At 40.3% G+C, this 23,220-nt stretch overlaps 1 protein-coding gene across 2 annotated transcripts in view; it reads right to left on the reverse strand.

Annotated features, from left to right (window-relative positions):
- LOC136866424 (vitellogenin-4) overlaps nt 1-23,220 on the reverse strand; it is a 252,654-nt gene that overhangs the window by 217,809 nt on the left and 11,625 nt on the right. Inside the window, exon 1 of one of the 2 annotated variants that reach the window (XM_068226731.1) lies at nt 1,533-1,626. The exons of the other annotated variant lie outside the window; for it this stretch is intronic. Coding sequence (XP_068082832.1) covers nt 1,533-1,593 — 61 coding nt within the window. The 5' untranslated portion in view covers nt 1,594-1,626. Of the gene's footprint in view, nt 1-1,532; nt 1,627-23,220 lie in introns of those variants that run through there. 2 annotated transcript variants of the gene reach the window in all.

Below are 23,220 nucleotides of genomic sequence, written 5' to 3' on the forward strand. Positions count from 1 at the left end.
TACTTCCAGGGGCTTGTCTGCAAGTCTAATCTGACCTTTCCCTTCTTTCTCCCCTCTAGTCATAACAAGAGTTTTACTCTTTTCTACATTTATTTGCAATCCACATTCTTCAATCTTCCCATTCACCACATTCAACTGTTCTTGAACCTTCCTGTCGTCTTCTCCCCAAATCACAATATCATCTGCAAATAACATGATGTTCATTTCTCTTCCTCCATATGCTGCTTCTGCTGTTCTCATGATGCCATCCATTACTATTTTATTAATAATGTTTCGTTTATTGTCTAAGGAGTTAATGCAGTTTGCACTAGTGCATTTCTTATACTCATTGTGTAAAGGACATTAAAAACCTATGGAGAGGGAGATAACACTCTTTATGCACACAAACAATACTCTTTAGAATGGTGAAAATAGTTTTAATAACAACACGGTGAACTTATAATGCTCTTTACACACCCACAACCATGATTTTAGGGAATCAACATAGAAAACACAACGTCATATCTTCAATTCTATTCGGGATTGGAGTTAGCGCATTATACACAAACGAGCATCTCGCATTCCTCCCCAAGGCACTTTTGATAACTCAATTTCAGCCATATATGGAGTTAATGCACCTTACACACCCACCCGAAAATTGTTAAATCATTGTTCAATACGGACTCGGTAATTTCAATATCTCTATGCCTCATTGCGAGTGCCCGTTCATCACCAAGAAACCACAACAAGAAAGTTTGAATAATATAATACAAAGAATTTATTTCAAGTTTACTGCATCACATTAGGGTGGGAAGGGAATTTTATTTAACTTTTTAAAAACATTTATATTAACTTTAGGCTATTTAATTCATTACAAGATCGATCGATCGATCAATCAATCAATCCTGATCAGCATTTAGGGCAGGCACACAGTTGGCAGATTTCCTATCTGTTATTTTCCTAACCTTCTCTTAAATGATTGCAAAGAAATTGAAAATTTATTGAACATCACCCTTGACAAGTTATTCCAATCCCTAACTCCCCTTCCTATAAATGAATATATTTGCCCCAATTTGTCCTCTTGAATTCCAACTTTATCTTCATATTGTGATCTTTCCTACTTTTAAAGACACCACTCAAACTTATTCGTCTACTAATGTCATTCACACCACTGATAGCTCGGAACATACCACTTAAGATAATAATGTCCAATAACGGACCAACTATATTGGTATTATAAATTTTTCTTATTTGGAACAAATATTTCAGGTTCCCTGTGGGAATCAACATCTTCATCATCTGATGGCCAGGCAGGCATCAGTTTTTGAAAATGAGACAAAGTCTCTCATAGTACATTGGCACCGCTGGTGGCTCCAAGTAGCCTATGCAGTGGCCTCCATGGTATGCACTAGCCATGCATCTTGGTAGGTGTGCTATTTACCAACTGATGAGCCCAACTTAGCACACTGGGGCGAAACGCTGGCAACCAGGAATGGGTTAGCAGGAAAATTTATAATATCCAATAACAGACCAATTGTATTGGTATTACATACCTCTTAGTTGAGCATCTCGTCGCCTTTCTCTTAAGTCTTCCCAGCCCAAACTTTGCAACATTTTTGTATCGCTACTCTTTTGTTGGAGATCACCCAGAACAAATCGAGCTGCTTTTCTTTGGATTATTTCCAGTTATAAGATGATGTTGAATGTGATTGAATCTAAACATAGAAATTAGATAAATCAATCATCAATGATCCGAATTTAGGGCTATTGCCCAGGTGGCAGATTCCCTATCAGTTGTTTACCTAGCCTTTTATCAAATGTTTTCAAAGAACTTGGAAATTTGTTAAACATTTCCCTGGGTAATTATTCCAATCCCTTATTCCTTGTCCTATAGATGAATATTTGCCCCAATTTGGCCTCTTGAATTCCAACTTTATCTTCATGTTATATTTCCTACTTTAAAAAACTGCACTGAAGCTTATACTACCACTATTCTTCAGCTTATCCCAGTTATTTATGGGGTTGCTGGAGCCACCTAAGCTCACTTTAGTTTTTGGCTGGGGGTTTAAGACCAGATGCCCTTCCTGACATCACGTGATTCTTGAGAAGAAACCCTCGACCTAGAATCGACCAGGATTTGAATCTCAGCCTTCCGGTAGGGAAGCCAGCAGCTAAGCCACTGAGCTAATCATGCCCCCTGAAGCTTATACATCTACTAATATCATTCCATGCCATCTCTCCACTGACAGCTCACAACAAAGTGCTTAGTTTAGCAGCTTGTCTCCTTACTCCCATGTTGCAAACGTTGGGCTGGGAAGACATTTTCATTACATTACTCTTTTGTCAGAAATCACTAAGAATACGTTGTACTCTTTTCCTTTGGATCTTTTCCAGTTCTCGTATCAAGCAATTCTGGTGTGATTTCCATACACTGGAACCATACTCAAATTGTGGTCTTGCCAAAGACTTATATGCCCTCTCCTTTACATACTTACTACAACCCTGAAATACTCTGTATCTTTTCTTTATAAATTCATTAATGGGATTACCACAATGAAGATCATTCCTTATATTAACACCTAAGTACTTACAATGATCTCCATGATGTACTACCAACCCATCAGCACAGTAATTAAAACTGAGAGGACTTTCCCTATTTGTGAAACTCACAACCTGACTTTTAAAACCCGATTATCATCATACCATTGCCTACTATCCATCTTACAACATTATCGAGGTCATTTTTTAATCGCTTATGATCCTGTAACTTATAAACTATTCCATATGTATAACATTGTTTACAAGAGCCTTATCTGCGATTCCAGTTCTTTATATAATATCACGGGTAATAGTTGGTTCCACCCTGTTAATGTATAATCAAATTCATAAGTTATACAATTATTTTGACTTGTACATGTTTTGAGAGACACCACTCCCTTCATCAGCGATTACTGCAGCACAAAACGAAACTCCCCATAGGATCTAACAACATTCACTTGTACAGAATACATAGTTAAAATTGTAAAATGCTTTTAACACTCATACACACATTATGACATTTCTTAATACTGCTTGTTGTGTTTGTTCTCATTGTAGTAGAACACTTTAAAAAGTATTTTAGAAAATCATCTGGTTTCATAAACTCAGAAAAAATCGTTAAAATCTTGATCCTGCTGCTGTTAAAAATTTTCTCAAAATGATCTTATGCTACATTTAATTATTACCCTCTAAAGATCTATGATGAACAATTGTACTTGAAATATAACTGGTTAAACAGAATCACCCATGATATTCTATAAGCTTAGTCAATATGGACCACTGAGGACAAAAAATGGTCAAATTTGTTGATTCCAGTTCTTTACTCATATCATTTATATACTGTGTAAGAAAACATAAAGGTCCAATAATACTGCCCAGTGCGACCCCCATCTTAATCGTTACAGGATCATATAATGCTTCACCTACTCTTAATTCTCTGAGTTCTATTTTCTAGAAATTTACCCACACATTCAACTACTCTCCTGTCTAGTTCAATAGCCCTCATTTTCACCAGTAGCCTCCTATGATCTGCCCAATCAAAATTCTTGGATAGGTTAATAATTCTCCCCTGCGAAACATGTGACTTTGCCAGGGTGGGGAGGCTTGCACGACCCAATGAAGCAAATAGCCGAGCTGCAGGTGTAACCATATCGGATTGGTATCTCTTGAGAGACCAGACTAACGAATGGTTCATCGAAAGGGAGGCAGCAGCCTTTCAAAAGTTGCAAGGGTGGGAGTCTAGATTATTGACTGATATGGCCTTGTAATAATACTCAACATGACTTAGCTGTGTTGATACTGCTACACAGCTGAAAGCAACAGGGAACTACAGCCATAACCAACTCCGAGGACATGCAGCTCTCTCTGTATGAAAGATGTAGTGACGATGGCTTCCTCCCAGGATAAATATTCCAGAGGTAAATTGTCTCCCATTTGGACCTTGGGGTGGAGCTACATGAGAGGGGGCAATCATCAGGAAGATGGACACTGTCATTCTGCGAGTCAGAGCGTGGAATGTTAAAAGTTTGAATCATTGTGGTAGGTTAGATAATCTGAAAAGGGAGATGGATAGAATAAAGTTAGATGTAGTTGGTATAAGTGAAGTACACTGGCAGAATGTTTGATCAGGCGACTACATAATTATCAACACACAAAAAAAAAAAAAAAAAAAAAAAAAACCAGGGGAAATGCAGGAGTTGGTTCAATAATTAATAAGAAAATAGGGCCGTGGGTAAGCTACTACAACCAGCCTAGTGAAAGGATTATTGTTGTCAAGATAGACACCAAACCAATGTCCACTACAACAGTGCAGGTCTATATGCCTACTAGTTGAGTGGATCATGAAGAAATCGAAAGAACATATGAAATAGAACATTTAATAATATGAAAAAGGTGATGAGAATCTAACTGTGAAGGGAGACTGGAGTGGAATGCAGTGGTAGGCCAAGGAAGAAAAGGTAATACAGTAGGAGAATTCGGATTCGGATTAGGACAAAGGAATGATAGAGGAAGTTGGCTGGTTGAATTCTGCACCAATCATAGTTTAGTCCCTGCTAATACTTGGTTCAGACACCACAAACGATAGGTGTATATGTGGACGAGACCTGGAGACACTGGAAGGTAACAAATAGATTTCGAAGGAATGTAAGGAGATGGGATCTAGACATATTGAAAGCAAAGAGTGTGAAGGATTGTTTCAAGGAGCATGTTATACAAGGACTACATGAAAAGGCTGAAGGAAATACAATAGAGGAAGAATGGACAGTCGTAAAGAATGAGATCAGTATGGCTACTGAAGAAATGTTAGGAAGAAAGGAAATATCAATGAAGAATCAAAGGATAACTCAGAAGATACTATCAAAGGGTAGAGAAGGGTCCACCTATTCAATACCATTCAATTGTCAGTATGGACTATAATGAAATTCATAACTTATAATCAGGAGATACTAGACCTGTTCAATGAACGATGAACATACAAGAATGCAAAAAATGAAGGGGGCAGAAAAGAATACAGGCGATTAAAGAATGAAGTGGATAGGAAGTGCAAGACAGTTAAGGCAGAATGGCTGAAGTGCAAGAATGTTGAAGGTTGTATAGTCCTAGGAAAGGCAGATGCTGCATACAGGAAAATCAGGGAATCCTTTGGAGAAATGGAAAACTAGGTGCATTAATATTAAGACTCAGATGGAAAGCCACTTCTAGGGAAAGAAGACAAGGCAGAAAGATGGCAGGAACATATCCAGCAGTTGTATCAAGGTACAAGCTGGTGATACTGATGAAATGGGAGACCTAATTTTGAAGTCAGAATTCAACAGAGCTTTTAGAGATCTAAATACAAACAAGGCACCTGGAATGGATGACATTCCCTCTGAATTACTGACTGCCTTAGGAGAAACCAGCATGACGAGGTTATTCCATTTAGTGTGTAAGATGTATGAGACAGAAGAAGAGCTATCCGATTTTCGGCAGAATGTTGTTATACCTATTCCCAAAAAAGCCAGTGCTAACAAGTACGAAAACCACACCATCAGTTTAGTATCTCATGCCTGCAAAATTTTAACATGTAAACTGAGTTACCGAGCTCGATAGCTGCAGTCGCTTAAGTGCGGCCAGTATCCAGTATTCGGGAGAAAGTAGGTTCGAACTCCACTGTCAGCAGCCCTGAAAATGGTTTTCCGTGGTTTCCCATTTTCACACCAGGCAAATGCTGGGGCTGTACCTTAATTAAGGCCACGGCCGCTTCCTTCCCACTCCTAGCCCTTCCCTATCCCATCGTCGCCATAAGACCTATCTGTGTCGGTGCGACGTAAAGCAACTAGTTAGTAAACTGAGTTGGGAAAAGATCAATTTGGCTTCAGAAGAAATGTAGGAACACGCGAAGCAATCCTGACTTTACGTCTGATCTTAGAGGATCAAATTAAGAAGGACAAGCCCACATATATGGCATTTGTGGATCTAGAAAAGGTATTTGATAATGTTGATTGGATCAAGATATTTGAGATTCTGAAGGTGATAGAGATCAGATACCAAGAACGAAGAATGATCTACAATCTGTATAAAAATCAGTCTGCAGCAATGAGAATCAAGGGCTTTGAAAAAGAAGTCGCAATCCAGAAAGGAGTGAGGCAAGGCTGCAGTTTGTCCCTTCTCCTTTTCAATGTTTATATGGAACAGGCAGTAAAGGAAAGAAAAGAGAAATTTAGAAAGGATATCACAATCCAAGGAGAGGAAATCAAAATCCTGAGATTTGACAATGATATGGTTATTTTATCTGAGACTGCAGAAGATCTGGAGAAATGACTGAATGGTATGGATGAAATCTTCAGTAAAGAATACAAGATGAAAATAAATAAGTCCAAAACAAAAATAAAGGAGGTAATATAAGGTAATATAAGATTAAGAAATGAAGTCTTAAAGGAAGCAGATAAATATTGTTACTCGGGTAGTAAGATAACTAACAGTACTAGAAGTAAGGAGCACATAAAATGCAGACTAGCACAAACGAGGAAGGCCTTTCCTAAGAAAAGAAATTTGCTCAGTTTGAACATTGATATAAGAATTAGAAAGGTGTTTTTAAAGACTTTCATCTGGAGTGAGGTATTGTATGTAAATGAAACATAGACAATAACTACTTCAGAAAGAAAGAGAATTACAGAAGAAGGCTGAAGGTGACATGAGTAGATCGAATTACGAATGAAGAGATACTGGATCAATTTGGTTAGAGGAAATTGATTTGGCTAAATTTGACAAGAAGAAGAGATGGAATGATAGGACACATTGTAAGACACCCAGGACGTGTTCAGTTGGTTTTTTAGGGAAGTGTAAGGGAGGGGGTAAGAACGGTAGGGGTAGACCAACATATGAATATGACAAGCAGATTAGAGCAGATGTAGGATGTAGCAGTTAAGTAGAAAGGAAAAGGTTAGCACAGGATAGGATGGCATGGAAAGCTGCATTAAACCAGCCTATGGACTGATGATTTAAACAACAACAGTTACATAATGATACAGTCCTTGTCATTTCCTGAATCAAAAATATCTTATATATATATATATCTTGGTGGATTTGTACAAGTTGAGTCTCACTGGAATAACCTTTCCTAAACCCGAATTGCCTTGTATCAAACCAGTTAATCATTTTGTAAAATTGAATAATAAAATCAGAAAGAATGCTTTCTCAGAACTTACAAATAATGCTTGTCAAGCTGACTGGCCTGTAATTATCCACTTTATGTTTATCACCCTTTCTCTGATACAATGGGTCTACTGTTGCAACTCTCCATTCTTTTGGTATTACTCCTTCATGCAAACAGTAATCAAATAAATATTTCAGAAATAGCACTGTATCCCATAAGACTGCCTTAAATATTTCCCCAGAAATCTTATCAATTCCAGTTACTTCTTTTAGCTTTCAACTTTTCTATCTTTTTGTAAATATCTTTTTTTTATCATAGGTAAATTTCAATACTTTGCCAGTATTAGTCATATATTTGAAAACATTTAAGAAAAGTCTAGGTAAACAACTGATAGGGAACCTGCCATCTGGGCAACAGCACTAAATGCAGATCATTGATGACTGATCCTCTACCTTAACATTATCCTTATATTCAACTATCTTTACAAAGTGCTGACTGAATTCTTCTGCCCACTGTAAGTCCACTCATATACTACCTGCAAAATGTTTGGTGGCACTTCGGCTCCCTAGTGCTAAATCGTTAGATCTCAGTTATCTTAGAGATATGGATTAGCAACCTCTGACACCAAAATGAATTAATATGCATCGTCGTGAGATATCTGGCAGAGTAACTGCAATACTAATTTATACAACAATGCAAAGAAATATAGATTAAAACTGAATTTCTGAAACCTATTGCAATGGCTGAAAAAATTCCAAGTACATCACACCTTAGAACTGCTAGTCAGAAATGAACATCATAGGTTATACACAGTGAGGACAGAATAAAATAATAGCTAAAGAAATATATTGTTTTGACACAGAAAAAGAAAATAAACAGTTGATCTTGCCTCTTGATAAGTCAATTGAATGACCTGCCACATTTACAGCAAAATCTTTTTACAATTAAGAGGATGAAAACATTTTCTGCCTCTTACCCTTGCAAATCTCCAGGCACCCCTTCTAAAAAGAGGTAGGCCAGTGTAACTGTTTTATTACAATTGACATTATGGATAATAGTATGTTTAAATGTGCAAGTTTTATGTAATTTTTCTCCTCTTTCTATTAGGGAGAGAACTCAAGGGAAGATATGTTGTATGTCCGGCGCTCCCTTCTCGCTCCGCCAGCCAGCTGCACGCGCGCCTGTGTATCATTCTGCTAGCTTCGACGCGCAGCCCTCAGTGCGCGTGCCTGACCATCGAGTGTACTATAAATAGGAGCTCCCTGCCTGCTCACTTGCCCACTTGCCCCGGTGTCCAGCTCCAGAATACACCCTACGTCGAGCACGGAGGCTACTCCTCTTGAAAATGTGCTTCGACCAGGTGGACTGAATTTCTGGCAGTACGAGGTTTCACCTCTGGTCACCGCTCCCTTACCTGTTTCCGCTGCCTATGTTCCGTAATTCTTTTACAAGCCATTTTCATTCCCTAACTTATGCAAGCTCCCTTAGTTTCGCTAGGTGGAATTTCTTCAATCAATTGAACTTGCTTTTTAGGAATTCAGGCACTTCAACAAACAAGGACTCTCATAGACATTTATGTTAGTGTGCCAGATAGTTCTCGACTATCAACGTGTCAATTCACGAAGACTATCTTTTCAAGATAGGAGTGTATATAAAGACTGCAAACCTGTACATATTGTATAAAGACAGACTTTTCTCAAGATTCAATATTCCTTTTTGCTTCAAAATAAATTTCAGTTATTTGTGTAAATATCATAAAGTGAAGCAAATAAAGTTGTGTTCTGTAAACTTCAACCTTGGTTACAACACAACTCTATGGCGACGAGGTAAACAAGCAACAAACTACAATTCTTCGGTCCCAGTTGCCAACTCTATAGCGACGAGGTACACACGAAACCAACACTACAATTCAACGGGCCCAGTTGTCAACTCTACGGCGACGTGCTACACAACAACGACACTCCAACCAGTTCTGACACACAGCTTACCGTACTCTTTCTTGCACGCATCTCACAATGGCTACTGCGGAACAACTAGCTACGGTCTTCCAAGCCTTACAGCAGCAACAACAACAGTTTATGCAACAACAACAGGCAGCATTAATTCAGGCTATTCAAGCTATTTCTGTCTCTACACAGCCATCAGCTATTCCTCCGTTCTCTGCTTTTGATCCGGCTAAGGAAGAATGGTCAGTTTATTTAGCCCGCTTGCAACAGCATTTCATCTGCCATTCTGTCACAGATGATCAACGCCGCCGCGCACTATTTCTTAGTTCGGTTGGCAATGCTACGTGTGAATTACTACGTAAATTAAGTCCAGAAGAACACTTATCTGAGGTACCCTTCACGCAGCTCTTGGCCCGTCTCACGGAACACTATGCCAAAGCTCCTCACATAGTGGCTGCTCGCTATAAATTTTTTCAGAGCAGAAAGCAACCCCATCAGACACATACTGAATGGATAACTGAATTGCGTGGTCTAGCTAAACCCTGCCAGTTCATCTGCTCCAAGGACGGTTGTGGTTCATCCTACACTGATTCTCTCATTCGGGACATGATAATTTTACATACTCCTGAAGACAAAATACGTTTTGACGCTGTCAAGCAGAGTAACCCTTCTTTAGAAGACGTCCAGCGTATTGCTACGGTTTATGAGCTTACTACCAAGACTGCCGCAGCCATAGCTTCTCCACACGAAGTTGCACAAGTCTCGCCTCAGGCCTGCAAGTCCTCTGCTACAGTGAACCGTACGGATAAGGCGCTCTCCACCAAGCATTCTCGCCAGGTTCCCTCTCGTAATGCTACACGGAAGCCCAATTCTAAAAGCACCTCGAAACTCCTGCCTTCCTGCCGAGGTTGTTTCAAGCATCATGAACGTCGTGACTGTCGTTTTTTCAAAGCTACTTGTCAACGATGTAATAAACTTGGACACATTCAGACTGTCTGTCAAAGTTCGCTCCGCCCTGCTAAGACTACTGCAGCGCGCCGGAAGCATATACAGCCCCGCCAAGACATGGAAGTTGACCAGATCAATCTTATTCTTCCCACAAAGGATTCTCACAAAATCATCATTCCTCTCTCATTCTCTGATCGATCTGTCGATTTTCAATTAGACACTGGATCACCTGTCTCTATTATTAACCTGACTACCTACCACGACTTAGCTTCACCTTCATGCTCTCCAGCTGACATCCAGCTCGTGACATTTAACAAGAAGAAAATTGACATCAAAGGTCAAATTAAGCTTCAGGCTAGTTATAAAGGAATTCAGAAGGCCATTCCTCTTCTCGTAGTTAACAACTACACTGCATCAAACATTATGGGCATGGATCTATTTAACTTATTTGGTTTCCAGATACATGACAACATTAACGTCGTATCTACATTGCATCCTACTTCTGACGTTACCGCTCTCCTAGCGCAGTTTCCTGAAGTCTTCGACTCTCAGCTCGGAACAGCAAAAGACTATACAGCTCACATGCAGCTGAAATCCGGAGCTAAGCCTCGCTTCCTCAAAGCACGTCCAGTACCCCTAGCACTTCAAGACCAGGTCACGAAAGAATTAGAAAGATGGATACAAACTGGAATTGTAGTACCAGTTACTTCTAGTCAATGGGCTACTCCACTCGTGGTAATCAAGAAACCTGATGGTAATGTTCGACTTTGTGGCGATTTTCGATCTACAGTCAACGCACAACTCGACACCGATATCTTTCCTATTCCACGTCCAGAAGACTTATTCCGTCGTCTCTCTGGTGGACAATTCTTCTCTCGAGTTGATCTTAAAGAAGCATATCTCCAGCTACTTTTAGACGAAGAATCTAAGAAATTTCTCACACTCAACACTCCTCTCGGACTGCTCCAGCTCCAGCGGCTCCCCTTCGGTGTTTCATCCTCAGCGGCTATTTTTCAGCGCTATTTGGCTCAACTCACCGCCTCAATTCCCGGTTGTGCTAACTACCTGGATGATATTATTGTTACTGGAAAAGATCATCAGGAACATCTAACCAATCTCCGCCTTCTTCTCCAGAAATTGAAAGACAATGGCCTACGAGCGAATCTCGCTAAATGTACCTTCTTTCAGCCTCAAGCTCACTACCTCGGACATATACTTGATAAGAATGGAATTCGTCCTAGTATACAGAATGTCTCCGCGATAGTAAACATGCCAGCACCTCAGAACCTCAAGCAGCTTCAGTCCTTCATAGGCAAAGCGAACTATTATAATAAGTTCATTCCACGCTTCGCTACAGTGGTAGCTCCATTAAACGCTCTACGTAAAAAAGGTGTTAAGTTTCAGTGGACTCCGCAATGCCAACAGGCATGGAAAACAATCAACAACGCCTTAATTCAAGCTATACAACTCACTCATTTTCAGCCCGACAAGATCATCACGCTAGCTACTGACGCTTCAGACTACGGTGTCGGTGCAGTTCTCTCCCAGAAGGATCGTCATGGACAAGAACGCCCCATCGCCTTCGCTTCGAAAACACTTAATGACCATCAACGTCGATACTCGCAGATAGAGAAAGAAGCTTTAGCCATCATCTTTGGTATTCGCCGTTTCAATGAATATCTTTATGGCAACCATTTCCTGATCATTACCGATCATAAGCCTCTCGTACACTTATTCCATCCTGGTAATAAGATCCCAGAGAATTCCCTCAGAAAGCTTCAAAGATGGTCCATGTTCCTTTCTGATTATTCCTATCAGATTGTATATCGAGCCACATCCCAGCATTGTAATGCTGATGCCCTCTCCCGCTTACCCGTTGGTCCTGATACTGCCTTCGATTCTCAAGAATCTGAATGTCTTCAGTTGGACATAGAACTTGAAGATACTGTATCCAGTTTTCCTATTGATGCTACCTGCATAGCTAAAGCTACGGATAAGGACAGTACACTTGCTACTGTACGTACTTACATCCGCAACGGTTGGCCTCTTCAGAGCACACTTCCTGCCCACCTGGCACCTTATCATCGTATGCAGCATCGTCTCACGACTCGTGCCGGAGTTGTACTACTAGAAGCAGGCACCATCTTCCGAGTGGTTATCCCACTTAGCCTACAGAAACAAGTTCTCGAATTATTACACCAAAGCCATTGGGGTATCTCCAGAACAAAGCAACTCGCCCGTCAACACTGCTACTGGCCCGGTATTGATGCCGCCATCGAAAAGCTAATACGTCATTGTGAGCAATGTCAAACGAATCAGAACGCCCCGTCTTCTGATCTTGCTTCATGGCCTCCTGCTACTACTCCATGGGAACGAGTTCACATCGATTTCGCAGGTCCTTTCCTCAATTCCATGTGGTTAATAGTCATCGATTCACTGTCAAACTTTCCATATGTCGTGGATATGCATTCGACTACTACAACCGAAGCTACCATTCGTGCTCTCCAGAAAATCTTTACTACAGAAGGTTTACCGCAAGTACTCATTTCAGACAACGGACCTCAATTTACAGCTACTGCTTTTCAGAACTTTTGTACACATAATGGCATTCGTCATATCCTAGCACCACCTTTTCACCCTCAATCTAATGGTGAAGCTGAACGCTTCGTACAAACATTTAAAAGAAGTATGAAGAAAGCTGTCTCTTCAGGCTTAACTAAAGACCAAGCCTTGCTCCAAATCTTAAACACCTACAGAACTCTACCCGGCGCTGATAATATCACTCCTGCACAGAAGCTCCATGGACGACCTCACAGAACTTTACTTTCTCTGTTACAGCCTCTTCCGGCCCAGCATAAGACCTCACCAACGAAGTTCTCCCTCAACGACAAAGTCTACACCAGGACATTCAAATCCAACCCACTCTGGATACCTGGAGTCATCTGCAGATCTTTGGGTCATCGTCTCTACGAGATACAGACTACGGAGAAACGTATCTGCCGCCATCAAGATCAGATACGTCTGCGCTACCGCCCCTGTCCAGCTATTGATGCTCTTGCTAAACCAGATAAATCTATTGCTGAACGCGCTTTAGATCATTTAATAACAATGGGTTCCTTTCAGGACGAGACAGCGCCACTCCGCCCAGTTCCAGCTCCGGACAATACAACAGAGTTATCAGCAGCTCCGCCCCAGCATCGCAGTCGCCGCCAGCGCCACCGCCGTTTCACGCCGTACCGGCGTATTTAGGAGGGGAGGGTGTTGTATGTCCGGCGCTCCCTTCTCGCTCCGCCAGCCAGCTGCACGCGCGCCTGTGTATCATTCTGCTAGCTTCGACGCGCAGCCCTCAGTGCGCGTGCCTGACCATCGAGTGTACTATAAATAGGAGCTCCCTGCCTGCTCACTTGCCCACTTGCCCCGGTGTCCAGCTCCAGAATACACCCTACGTCGAGCACGGAGGCTACTCCTCTTGAAAATGTGCTTCGACCAGGTGGACTGAATTTCTGGCAGTACGAGGTTTCACCTCTGGTCACCGCTCCCTTACCTGTTTCCGCTGCCTATGTTCCGTAATTCTTTTACAAGCCATTTTCATTCCCTAACTTATGCAAGCTCCCTTAGTTTCGCTAGGTGGAATTTCTTCAATCAATTGAACTTGCTTTTTAGGAATTCAGGCACTTCAACAAACAAGGACTCTCATAGACATTTATGTTAGTGTGCCAGATAGTTCTCGACTATCAACGTGTCAATTCACGAAGACTATCTTTTCAAGATAGGAGTGTATATAAAGACTGCAAACCTGTACATATTGTATAAAGACAGACTTTTCTCAAGATTCAATATTCCTTTTTGCTTCAAAATAAATTTCAGTTATTTGTGTAAATATCATAAAGTGAAGCAAATAAAGTTGTGTTCTGTAAACTTCAACCTTGGTTACAACAAGATAGAATTTCATGGTTTTGACAAATGAGCGATAAGGGACACCATTCTATGTCAAAATTCTAAGTCATCCAAAATGTAGTGCTTCCAATGAAGAATAGCCTATAATGTTCATTTCTGACTAGCAGTTCTAAGGTGTGATGTACTTGGAATTTTTTCAGCCATTGCAATAGGTTTCAGAAATTCAGTTTTAATCTATATTTCTTTGCACTGTTGTATAAATTAGTATTGCAGTTACTCTGCCAGATATCTCACGACGATGCATATTCTTTGTTGCAAGAAAAAGGTAACAGGAAGTAGGGGCATAACTTCTCTTAGAAAAGTTTTGGAAGATATGGAAGAAGGTCCAAAAACAAACATGTTTTATTGCTGGAGTGGGCAGACATCATTGATTGGTGGACCTGATTCCTTGTCAAAATTGAACATGTTGGGGAAGAAGGCAAAGAAGTAGCTCACTTGGATGAGTCCTGGATTGACAATAATATGACAAACAGAAAATACTGGTAGAGAGAAAAAGAAGATGTAGGCATTACCACATGGGGATGCTCTTCCAAAACGCTAATTATTGCAAGTGTCAGATCTGAAAAAGGATTCAGTAGAAAAGCATAGTTAATATTTGAAGTTAAAAGTACCCAAGGTACTATTGCCAAATGAATTCTCATAATTTTATGAAATGGTTCAAAATATCTGTGCTCCCTAATTTGCCTCTGGAAACTGTCATCTTGATGGATAATGCACCATATCACCATATTACCAGGAGTAATTATGAGCAAATGACAGCTTTATAGAAACCAGATGAGAGCATCACTAGGGAAGACACAGAAATAAGAGAAATTATGAACTTGTACTTTGAGAATTTATACAATGGTATAAAGAAGGACTCCAGTCCTAATGCACAGATTCAGTCAAGTTGCAGTTATATTATATATCTAAAGAAACACCACCAACTTGGAGTGAAGTAGAATCAGCCCTTAAAAGTATGCGCAGTGAACGAGCTACTGGCTTTGATGAACTAAGTGCAGACATGATTAAAGCTGCTGGCCAATAAGAAATTCAATGGCTATATAGGGTGATAAGGGCAATATGGAAGGATAAAATAATACCAGATGACTGGAAAAAGGGAGTTATAGTTCCCCTGTTCAAGAAAGGAAATCTTAAAAATGCAGCAACTATATAGGGATTACCTTACTGTCCCATGGTTTAAAAATATTTGAGAAGATTCTTGAGAAAAGATTAAGGAGAATTATTGAACCCCAACTACAAGAAGAATGATATGGATTTAGGAAAGATCAACTATAGACCTCATATTCACACTGAAAAAGATATTAGAAAAGCACTGGGAGAAAGATTGTAACTTGACATTTGTGTTTCTAGACATCGAAAAAGCATTCGATAGTATCCTTAGAACAACTATATGGGAGTGTCTTAAAAAGAAGAATGTATCTATGGAACTCGTTCAGAGAATAAAAATGCTTTATGATGACTGCTACAGCTGTATTCAAGTAGGAAATGGATATTCAGATTGGTTCCAGACATCTAGAGGAGTGCAACAAGGCAGTGCCCTTTCCCCATTACTATTCATCTCCATCATGGATGAAATCATAAAAGAAGTGAAGCAGAACACCAACATGGATCTTAAAACTTTGCTTTCGTATATGATATAGTTATCTGGGGAAATAGCGAGATGGAAGTCCAGGAAAGGCTGAATGTCTAGAATGATCATCTGAAAAAATACGGACTGAAAATAAGTGCTACAAAAATTGCTGCAATGTCTGTTAATAGACAGAGAAGTAAAGATAATATAATGCTGGAGGGTGTACAATTGGAAACAGTAAACCAGTATCAGTACCTTGGAATCATAATATCAAGTGACAACAGAATACAGCTTGAATTAAATAACCATATTCAGAAATCCAGTCAGCAAGTTTGATATCTGCTCTGGAATAAACAAGTGCCATTAACATCAAAACAAATTCTGTTTTGAACATACTTTGTCCCTATATTGACTTATGAGTTGGAAACGTGCACAACTACCAAAAAAGATGACAGCAGACTTCAGGCTTCAGAAATGAAGTTTCTACGAAGCATGCTTCAAAAGACTAGAAAGACAAAGTAAGAAATGAGAAGATTAGAGAACAAGCTAGAATAAATCAGTCCCTGAAGGAGACCATAACTAGGGCATGTTTGCAATGGTTTGGTCACGTCAAACATATGACAAAAGGAAGAACTGCAAAACAATGGTTGCATAATGAGATTACTGAAAAGAGACCTGTTGGAAGACCTAGGAGGAGATGGCTGGACCAAGTGAAGGAAGATATCACATTCAAAGGAATCAACTGGAATGAAGTCTTGAAGGAGCAGTGGTACATGAATAGACTAAAATGGAGAGCGCTTGTAAACAAGACCTGGGAAACTGGAGTGGAAACTTGATGATGATGATCACTCTCGTCAGGTTGATATAATACCATTGAGGTATGATATAAGAGTGATGATGGTCCAGTGGCTACCGAGGGGAGATATTGTCTGCAAATCAATGGAAGGAGGCCCCTTATAGATGAGTTGAGAAAAAGAATCCTCTTAATAAAATTTATGCTGGCAATGTAATGGGCTTTGAAGAAGGTCACGTCATCCTTTGTCTTCCCCATACAACTGTGATCCGATGCCATTGAACGGACATGGGCAAATATAAAACATGAATTCAAACAACACAATATTATGGGAGACGTGCTAGTTGCTGACTTTCAAAGACTAATCATCGAGGCATTCCTATCTGTCTCTCTCGAAGATTGGGAGGGGTACAGCAGGAAGGTGAAATAACTTGAAGAAAAATACTGGAGGTACAATGGTGTCATGGACATGGAACCTGTTTCTGTCTTAAAGTACTTATACATAACCTCCCATATATCCCTAAAATTCATATGACTGCCAATAATTAATACTACTGCAGGTAGCAAGTGATCTCTCCAAAAATTCATGCTTGGAACAAAGAAAAGTGGTGCTCTAATCTTGTACGGTATCCTGCCAAAAGTAACTATTTTTACAAAATCTTTACAGTTGGTGTATAATTCTCTCCACAATCTGCAGTTGCTCTAAAATCAATACAGATTTAAAAGTTAGAGAAAGACATGATATATATGTTTGTGTGATTCAGTTGTGGGCTTTAGATAATAACAGTTAGGAAAATTCATATCAATCAATAATACAATAAATTCAATTCAGATTCATTCAGTTGGTAGTACTACCAGAACCACTGAAGCTCCTGTAAAATGAAGTGTCACTAAAAGTTTTGCAGATATTACACTCCCCTTGTTCATTAATGATTCATGGAACCTGTTTCTGTCTTAAAGTACTTATACATAACCTCCCATTTATCCCTAAAATTCATATGACTGCCAATAATTATGTTTGCCATTAAGCTATCCTTAGCTGATTTTTTTGGTTGCTAAATTCAATTTTGTAGCAAGTTACATCAATCTCTCCTTACTTTCACAACTATTCCTAACTCTGTTTCTTTCTAATCTCCACCTTCTTTTTAATCTCTTTATTTCTCTGTTACAATATAGTGGGGTCTTTACACCATTCCTCACCACCTATAAAGATACATACCTGTTTTCACACTCCCCCAAAAAATTGCTTTAAACCCATACCTTAGGATGTTTACATTTTCACTTATCATTTTCCACTTATTATAATGCCAGGCTGAGTGGCTCAGATGGTTGAAGCGCTGACCTTCTGACCCCAACTTGGCATGTTCGATCCTGGCTCAGTCTGGTGGTATCTGAAGGTGCTCAAATATATCAACCTCGTGTCCGTAGATTTACTGTCACGTAGAAGAACTCCTACGGAACTAAATTCCGGCACCTCAGCATCTCCGAAAACTATAACAGTAGTAGTTGGTGGGACGTAAAAACTCCCTTTCATCAACCATGCCGGCCCTCCAGTGTAGAGGTAATATGCTTGCCTCTTAGCCAGAGGCCCTGGATTCAATCAGACTGCATTTAGTTTGTTGTTATGAGGAAACAAGTGGAAGAGAATATGACCAAGTGTCATTATCTTTCCTAGAACTAGAATGGCCGTGACTCCATGTTCGTCGTAACAATCACACTTGGTCTCTCCTCCACCGACTTCTTTCTACACCTTCTCCATCTTACCTTTCTTCGCATTTCCATTACTTCTCAAATGTTCATAACAGAGATACAAGGGCTCAAACATCAAACCTGCTCATCATTGAACTGCTGCATATAACAACTAATTTTTTGTATTTACTGTGCAAGACTGGAACCGTTTACCAGATGACGTTCAGAGGAATACCAACCACAGTGTCATTTAAAAGAGTGTTAAGAGGTGCAACAGGACACAAGTGAACTGTGCATCTCTGGTCTTTCATTGATAGGGCTATTATTATTATTATTATTATTATTATTATTATTATTATTATTATTATTATTATTATTATTATTATTATTATTACTACTACTACTACTGTAAGTATGTTTTACAATTTGCTTTACGTTACACCGACACAGATAGGTCTTATGGCGACGATGGGATAAGAAAGGCCTAGGAGTGGGAAGGAAGCAGCGGTGGCCTTAATTAAGGTACAGCTCCAATATTTGCCTGGTGTGAAAATGGGAAACCACAGAAAACCATCTTGAGGGGTGTTGACAGTGGGATTTGAACCTGCTATCTCCCGGATGCAAGCTCACAGCTGCGCGCCCCTAACTGCATCGCATGACCAACTCGCCTGGTTTGTACGAATGTCTCAGTGGAATGGAATTTTATTTCCGGTATTTCAGGTCAAGTACATCCTGCTACCATATATGACAGTAGACTGTACTACCTGCAACCGCTGGCCGAGGGTTGTGCGGCCATTACCAAACCTGACAAACTCAGGGGGAACCAATGGCTACAGGCAGAGGAGTTCACCCTGAGGGGGCTTGTTTTAAAGCCTTTGTATAGGAAATGACACATAAATTCAAAAGGAAGCTGCTGCCTTGTAGATGTGGCAGGGGACTGCTAAACACTAAGGGAGATAACCCTGACAACCCTGATAAAAAAATATATTCTCTAACGTTAGGCCTAGCAAGTCAGTTGGAGAGTTACTGCAATCGCTTTCAACACTTGTACGAGCCTTGGATGCAAACAAAGAACTCAGAGCAGACAACAGCACCCGCAGACCTACACCAGGTATGATGATAGGCCAAGCCTTGCAATTGGGCGACAACCCCGAAGAAGACAACACACCCAAATAGGAACAATCAATGTACCGTACAAAGTTTGACTGGGAAATGTGAAGAGTTAGTGGACATCATGCAGAGAAGGAAAATATCAATCTTAGGACTGAGTGAAACTGTTTCTCTCAGTTACTTCTAGTTATTAAATGGAGAGGTAAAGGGAAGGAAGAGTTGAGGAAGAACTATACCCTCTACTGGAATGTTAACAACAGAGAGATGAGAAATGGAGGAGGACTGATATTGTCAAAAGTGTTAGATGGTATTACGGAGATCCAGTACATCAATGAGAGGATTATAAAGGCAACAGTTCACCTCAGGAAAGAGAAGCTGATACTGTTGCAAGTGTATGCCCCTCAGATGGGTTGATGTCAAGATGAAAAGAATAAGATTCTGGAAGACCTAGAAGAGACCATCAGTGAAGAGAGGGCAATTATCACCGGGGAGTTCAATGCACAGTTTGGGACAGACAGGAACGGCGATGAGAAGGGACCACATGGCCATGGGAGAAGGAATTCAGAAGGGGAACTTCTGCATAAAGAACTGTTTGGTAGCAAAAAACAGTTGGTTCAACAAAAGAGTCAGTCACAAGATTACCCAATACAACTGAGATGGACAGAGCAAGATGGTCATTGATTATGTCATTACAGAGAGAAGTAGATTTGTGACTGATGTCAAGGTGATTCCAAGTGAGAATCTGAATAGTGACCACTGGTTATTAGTAGCAGATCGGAAAGACATTAATGTACAAAAGGTGTGGAAACTACAACAAATTTGGAAAGAGGACCGACTATCAGGACTGTATAAGAGGATAACTATCTACAGAAGAAGTGGAGAGTGGTGATGTACAGTGGACAAGATTTAAAAATTCTTTGATAAAAGAAGTAATAGACATTTGCCAGAAGACATGTGCGAGAATAAGGGAAAAAGAGACACCCTGGTGGAATTAAAGAGTAACATCTTCAATAAAGGAAAGGAACATAGCACAAAAGGAGCGAGATAGAGAGAAATCCAAGCCAGACCAGGTAAGGGACGAGGGGAAGATCAGAGACCTCAAGCAAATTTACCAGAACAAGAAACTGAGAGTTAAAAGAGTAGTAAAAGAGGAGAATATAAAGTGCTGGGAGAAATTTACTCAAAAACTGGAGGAAGACAGCAGAGGCAATATGAAACTATAGTTCAGAGTGATCAAAAACAAAAGGAATTCAGCTGAAACCATCAAAGCAATTGAGGATCCCAATGGAAACCTGGCCAGGAAAAAATAGGATATTAGATTATTTTCTTTTTACAATTTGCTTTGCGTTGCACTGACACAGATAGGTCTTATGGCAACGACGGGATAGAAAAGGCCTAGGAGTGGGGTTCGAACCCACTATTTCCCGGATGGAAGCTCACAGCTGCGCGGCCCTAATTGCACGGCCAACTCGCCTGGTGAGGACATCAGAGAGGTTCTGAGGAATCATTTTGATTACCTACCGAACATGACAGAAGCAGATCAGAGAACAAAAGAACGAGTTGTTGAAACCTACACAGAGGAACCTCCCAGTACATAGGCAGAAACAGAAGCAGCCCTTAAGAAGGTGCTACAAGGGACATCCCCAGGAATCGATGAAGTCAGCACAGACATGATTATAGCAACAGGAGTCCAGAGTTTACAGTGGCCACACAGGGTGCTCAATGCAGTTAGGATGATGAGATACCTTCTGATTGGAGCAAGGGTGTTATTATCCCCATGTTTAAGAAAGTAAATTGACAAAAATGCTCCAACTACCAGGGAATCACAACACCTTTTTCACAGGCTTAAGATTCTTGAGAAAATCGTAGAGAGCAGATTGCGAGTCATCTTAAAGCCACAGTCAGAAGAGGAACACACCGAGCTCGATAGCTGCAGTCGCTTAATTGCGGCCAGTATCCAGTATTCGAGAGATAGTAGGTTCGAACCCCACTGTCGGCAGCCCTGAAGATGGTTTTCCGTGGTTTCCCATTTTCACACCAGGAAAATGCTGGGGCTGTACCTTAATTAAGGCCACAGCCGCTTCCTTCCCACTCCCACCATCGCCATAAGACCTATCTGTGTCGGTGCGACGTAAAGCAACTAGCAAAAAAAAAAAAAAAAAAAGAAGAGGAACAACATGGCTTCAGGCCTAACAGGTCTACAACAGACCTTATCTTCAGTGTCTGTATGTTAATGGAGAAGGCATATGGCAGCATTTCAAGAGAGAAGATATAGGAATGCCTGAGAAAAAGGAATGTACTGGAGGGACTGGTGAGGAAAGTTCAGATGCTGTAAGAGCACTGTACCAGCTGTGTGTGATTGGGTGATGGACACTCATCCTGGTTCCAGGTCCAGCAAGGCAGTATATTATCCCCATTATTGTTTATCACCATCATGGATGACATAATGAAGAACAAGAAGAAAACCTCTGGTGAACCAAATGCAATGGCTTTCGCTGATGATGTTATGATCTGGGGAGAAACTGAGGAACAAGTACAGTTGAGACTCGATGAATGAAAGGTTAATCTCCAGGAATTCAATCTCAAGATAAGCAAATCCAAAACAGTACTGATGGCAATTAACAGAGAGGGATGGCCAGCGAACATCATGCTGGGAAACGATCCACTGGAAAGTGTGGAAAACTTGACATACCTTGGCAGTGTAATATCTCAAGATACACTAGCTACAAAGGAAGTGGCAAAGAGTGTGCAGAACAACTCTCATTTACTCCATTGGATTCCATAGTCCCAACAAAATGAAAGCTGGTGATGTTCAATCAGTACTTCATACCAATGTTAACCTATGGTATCAAAAGCCACAGCCTCACTCATCTAGGTTGCAGGCATCTGAGATGACGTTCCTGAGGTCCACAATTCAAAAAAACAAAACTTTACAAGTTAAGGAATGACAAGGTTAGAAAGGAAGCTGGGATTGAGACATCATTGTTAGATTGGGTCAGCAAGTCCAGATTGAGGTGTTTTGGGCGTGTAATAAGGTGAAGTTAGGCATAGATATCATGCTGGGAAACGATCCACTGGAAAGTGTGGAAAACTTGACATACCTTGGCAGTGTAATATCTCAAGATACACTAGCTACAAAGGAAGTAATAAGGTGAAGCCAACAAGGACAGCTTATGTTAACTTGGAGAGACATGCGACAGGAAAATGGATGGTGGGAAGACCAGGAACCCACTGGATGGAAATCGTAAAGATGGATATTGCAGATCAAGGAAGGACACTGGAAGACGTCATTAACAACAGAACATATCTCAATACAACAGAGTGAAGAGGCTCACCAACAGTACCCAGAAAACTGGAAATGTAAAATGATGATGATTATAAAATTTTTGATTGTGTTTAACTGCGCTTTATTTAGTATTAATTACGATTCTAATGTATAATAATTGGTTTAGTGTAAGAAAAGGCCTAATGGCCTTAACTATGCCGATAAAGACATTTATCTATCTATCTATCTCTAATAGTAACTTCACCCTTCAACAGGTTTTGTTGGATTCTGATCTTGCTTTCTTCTTTTTCTTGAATTTCTTCCAATATCCTTATCTTGACCCTAGTCGTTTTCCTGATATTGTTCTGAGTTTTGCTGGTCATGTGTTGAAGTTCACAACTAGCAGTCTATGGTTGCTGACCATACTTTCACTTGGGATCATGACGTCAGTTATTTATCTGCCTCTTTCCTTGTTTGTGATGACGTAGTTGATCAGTGTGCTGTACCTGCCATCCCAACTATACAGTGTTACTTTGTGGCTGACCCTATTTTTTAAGAATGTCATTTTAATGATAAGGCTATTTCTTCTACATAACTATTAGTCGTTTCCCTTCCATGTTTCTGCTTCCAAAGCTATATGGCCCAATGATATTCTTGGAGCCATGTCTGTCTACTCCAACTTGCAGATTCAGGTCTCCAATAATAATGGAATTTTCCTCACTAAGTAATCATCCAGGCCTTGACGAAATATCTCGTCTTCTTCACTACAGCCAGTCTGTGGGATAT

This window comes from Anabrus simplex, chromosome 3 (assembly GCF_040414725.1).
Source record: "Anabrus simplex isolate iqAnaSimp1 chromosome 3, ASM4041472v1, whole genome shotgun sequence".
Lineage (NCBI taxonomy): Eukaryota > Metazoa > Arthropoda > Insecta > Orthoptera > Tettigoniidae > Anabrus > Anabrus simplex.